Source organism: Hordeum vulgare, chromosome 3H (genome assembly GCF_904849725.1).
Source record: "Hordeum vulgare subsp. vulgare chromosome 3H, MorexV3_pseudomolecules_assembly, whole genome shotgun sequence".
NCBI lineage: Eukaryota > Viridiplantae > Streptophyta > Magnoliopsida > Poales > Poaceae > Hordeum > Hordeum vulgare.
Window position 1 is genome coordinate 508,049,538 of NC_058520.1, and position 4,315 is coordinate 508,053,852.

The 4,315-nt window shown below is 53.8% G+C and overlaps 1 protein-coding gene across 1 annotated transcript; it reads left to right on the plus strand.

Moving 5' to 3' along the window:
- Nucleotides 1–974: 974 nt before the first annotated feature.
- LOC123440322 lies at nucleotides 975–2,831 on the plus strand. Its single transcript, XM_045116897.1, has 3 exons — nucleotides 975–1,993; nucleotides 2,280–2,402; nucleotides 2,513–2,831. The coding sequence occupies exons 1-3, from the start codon at nucleotides 1,150–1,152 to the stop codon at nucleotides 2,539–2,541; spliced, it is 996 nt and encodes a 331-aa protein (XP_044972832.1). The 5' UTR covers nucleotides 975–1,149; the 3' UTR covers nucleotides 2,542–2,831.
- Nucleotides 2,832–4,315: the final 1,484 nt, after the last annotated feature.

The window sequence follows — 4,315 nt, forward strand, 5'->3', positions numbered from 1 at the left end:
CACAACTACGACAAAGGATACTACCTGGGTAACGGTATCTATCCTAAGTGGACCACTATTGTCAAGACAATACTCGACCGTGTCGGAGAGAAGAGGAAAAGACTTTCCCATGAGCAAGAGGGTGCTAGGAAGGATGTCGAGCGTGCCTTTGGTGTTTTGCAATCTCGATGGGGCATCGTTCGGTATCCTGCTAATACGTGGAGCACGCAGAAACTGTGGGAGGTGATGACTGCTTGTGTGATCATGCATAATATGATCGTAGAAGACGAGCGCCCCAAACGTGTGTACTGTCAAGGGTTTCAGTTTCAGGATGAGAATGTTGTGCATGAGTATGGAGGAGCGGCAACGTTTGAACAATTCATCCAATTTCATCAAGACATGCATGATTGGGAAACTCACGTGCAACGGCAAAATAATTTGGTTGACCATATGTGGGCTCATGTTGGCAATCAATAGATTTATCTTCTTTTATTCGTTAGCAAAATAATTTCTATTCGATTTGTAATAACTATGATATTTCCGGTTTAAATTATGTTATTTGATTCAAACTATAAAAATCATGCAAAATAGGACGGTCAGCCGGCCACGTCGGCACATATGGGTCGACGCGTTGGACGCGCTGCCGACCCATATGTAAAACATGACGGACGACGGATGGGCGGTCGACCCAAACAGACAAAAAACGGACGAAATCGTTGCACGTTTGGGTCGGCCCGTTGGAGTTGCTCTAACTCTCTCATCTTTTCTCTCCTTCAACTCAACGTAAATACAACTTAAATCTTTATAAATTGCTTACATCATCTTATTACATTTGCTTTTAAAGTTGCGCGGAAGTTTCCTCAAGTAATTCACAAAAAGACATTTCCTGCAAAAAAGATTGAAAAATCGCAAAAAGACACACCTCCTATTTCAGTATACCAATTACCAAGGACGCTGCAGTCATCAGAGCCTATTTCAGCTGGACGAGACGCGCAGTGGGCGAGGCCAGTGTTGCACGGAAAAGGAACGCGCGTAGCAATCACGCAGCAGCGAGCCCGAACCCAACCATTTTTGGAACCGAGTCTGATCTCTTGATGGGTGGTTCGCTTCTTTAGTGTCCGCTCCTCCCCAGTCCCTCACGGAAAAACCGGCGGCGGGGCTGTCAGGTCCATGGCGCCCGCCTGCGCGCTCACCACCGTAGCCATCCTCGCCGCGCTCCTCTTCTTCGTCCTCCTCTTGCTCAGCCGCACCATGGAGCTACGTTTCACGACCAGCTATGCCATGGTCGACTGCGCCCCGCCCCCTGCCCCTGACGACGGCGCCGCTGCCTTCCGTGGCACCCTCCTGCCGCTCCTGGCCGCGCTGCCTGCAGCCGCCGCGCCGACGGGGTTCGCGTCCCTGAAGTCCGACGGCGGCGGGGCGTTCGCCCGCGGCCTCTGCCTTGGCGACCCTGCGCCGAGAGACTGCCTGGCGTGCCTCGCCGCGGCCGCCAAGAAACTCACCGGCTGCGGCGCGAGCAGGCGCGCCGGCGTCTGGAGGAGCGAGGGCTGCTTCATGGCGTACGCAGACAGCAACACCTCCTCTGCGCACGAGGACGGCTTCCGCGACGTCGTCTCCTTCGGCGAGGAGGTCTACCCCGCCGTCATCTCCGTCGACGACGGCACGCTGCCCTCCATCCCCAACTGCTTCGACACGCGGGCGCTCGTCGCGCTCGCGCGGTCCCTGTCCGGGCGCGGCGCGGGCAACAGCTCGGGGGCGCGCGTCGTCACGGACGCGGCCGCGCTCTCGAGCAACGCCACCGGGAAGACCGCGGTGACGTTGCGGGCGCAGTGCGCGAGGGACCGCGCGGCGGCGGCGGAGTGCGCCCGGTGCCTGGGGGACTCGGCCCGGGGGGTGCGGGCGTGCGGCTGGGTCCTCGACGGCGAGCACGAGCGCGTGGCCGACGTGGTCGGCTACCACTGCTTCCTACGGATCGAGACCTCAGTCCCACCACGGCCCGTGGCGAAATACGTCAGTGAGTAGTTCTTCCTCCTCCTAATTCTCGGAAGGTGATACAGGTCCTTGTTTTGTTCATCAGAAAGCAAATGGAAGAAAATCTGATAAAAGAGAAAGCAATAATTAATCTGGAATGAACGCCACGATGAATGCAAAAATTGACATTTCATGGAGCATTTAAGTAGTTAATGGCATCTGTGGGTAATATGATCGACATGCAGCAGATTTGGACTCATCGAGCATGTTTGGCAGTATGCGTTGTAAGTTCCTTCTAATCAAGTGCGTCTAATCTCATCAATGTGCAGAGCAACCTGTGGTTTTGGCCTTGTGCGCCGCCATGCTGCTCGTGCTGGTTGTAACAGCGGTGATCGCGTGCGTGAGGAAGAAGAGGGGCACCGGGAATGTGGCGGCGGTAGCAGCAGCATCAGGTGCGCCTTCTTTCTCGCTGGCTGTCCATGCATGGGTGTGTCATCTCATTTGATTGTTGAGCTCGGTCTAATTAACTTGGGCCTCGCCGATGCAAAATTGAATAAATCAGGTCAGCAAACGAACGCTGCTGCAAATTGAGGGAGATGGAGTCACCGGTCAGCACCACCTATGTACTCACCGCGGGCAGATCGATCGGCGATGCTTTCGTAGCTGGAGTGGGAATGTGGCCAGGAATTGGGCACTGCGTTGGCTCTGTCGTCCTGGGTGATACGAACATGAACCCATGTAGTACTCATTGTCAACTTTAGTACTGATTGTCAACTTTATGTCCTAGATCAGTTTCAGTAGCCATGTGTGTGCGCCTATGAGTTCCTTAACTGCAGGCGAGACTTACTTTCATTGCAAATCAGATGACCGGTCTCCACTAAGAGCAATTCCAACCGTCCGAATCAAACGGACGCGCTTATATCCGCATTTTATCCATTTAAATCGTTCCGACGGACATTCGTGTTCGTTTTTTGCAATTAAGTAGGAGCTTACTTCCAACACGGCCAGCGATTCATTTTTAGACGGCGTAAAAACACAAGTAAATATTAGAAGATATAGAAACCATTAATTAGATATTTAATACCGGCCCGAAAGACCGCCAATACTCCACATTACATTAAACATAAAATTTAATAAACTAAAAACGAGGAGCCGCACTGTCCTAGGCGTCCTTCTCCTCCTCGTCGTTGGGGCTGGTGAGGTCGACGAGCGTCGATGCTGGGCCAGACCAGGGGAATGTCGTCTCCCAGGCGGCGACGTCGTCCGTTGGTGGTTGCACCGGCGTTTCCTGGGCAGCACGTCACTCCTCCTCCTTAGCTTCGGCCTCGTGGTTCATCAGCTCGATCCGTCGGCCCTCTGCGTCCTCCTCCCTCACCCGCCACTGTCGCCAGTGCTCCAGGTAGGCCGTCTCCTGCTCCGATGTTGCACCCAACCAGACGAGTGGTGCGCTGACTCGCTCATGCACCACCCCGTCCCAGGCGCACAACTCGGGCCTGAGGACCAGCGACCCTGGCTCGGCCCAGGGGGGGGGGGGGGGCAGCGGCGGCACGACGCTGTCCCCGCAAGAGGAGAGCGCAGTGGCCTCCGCGAGCTGCTTCTGGTAGGCCTCCTCCACCTTCTTCTTCAGACGCGCCTCCTCCTCGCTCGCACGCAGGACGGTCGCCAGCGTGTTCTGCTACGTCGCCTCCGCCTCCTGGTCTACTTCACGCACGACGAGGGGCGGCGACGGTCCAGCAACCACGCCGACGCTGCTCCTCGTACTCCCACGCGAACCAGGCCTCCCAGTCGGGGGAGTCGGCAGCGTAGACGGGGTTGTGTCGCTGGTTTGGCGTCAGCTGCTCCCGCGATGCCTCACTGTTGGAAATATGCCCTAGAGGCAATAATAAATTAGTTATTATTATATTTCTTTGTTCATGATAATCGTTTATTATCCATGCTATAATTGTATTGATTGGAAACACAATACTTGTGTGGATACATAGACAAAACATTGTCCCTAGTAAGCCTCTAGTTGACTAGCTCGTTGATCAAAGATGGTCAAGGTTTCCTGACCATAGGCAAGTGTTGTCACTTGATAACGGGATCACATCATTAGGAGAATCATGTGATGGACTAGACCCAAACTAATGAACGTAGCATGTTGATCGTGTCATTTTATTGCTACTGTTTTCTGCGTGTCAAGTATTTGTTCCCATGACCATGAGATCATATAACTCACTCGCACCGGAGGAATACCTTGTGTGTATCAAACGTCACAACGTAACTGGGTGACTATAAAGGTGCTCTACATGTATCTCTGAAGGTGTCCGTTGAGTTAGTATGGATCAAGACTGAGATTTGTCACTCCGTGTGACGGAGAGGTATC

What these genes read in the sequence shown, in the direction of transcription:
- LOC123440322 (XM_045116897.1), top strand. Translation starts at nt 1,150, where the DNA reads ATGGCGCCCGCCTGCGCGCTCACCACCGTAGCCATCCTCGCCGCGCTC. An exon ending in GCCCGTGGCGAAATACGTCA is followed by an intron (nt 1,994 to 2,279) that starts GTGAGTAGTTCT and finishes ATCAATGTGCAG; the next exon opens with AGCAACCTGTGGTTTTGGCC. An exon ending in GGCGGTAGCAGCAGCATCAG is followed by an intron (nt 2,403 to 2,512) that starts GTGCGCCTTCTT and finishes TGAATAAATCAG; the next exon opens with GTCAGCAAACGAACGCTGCT.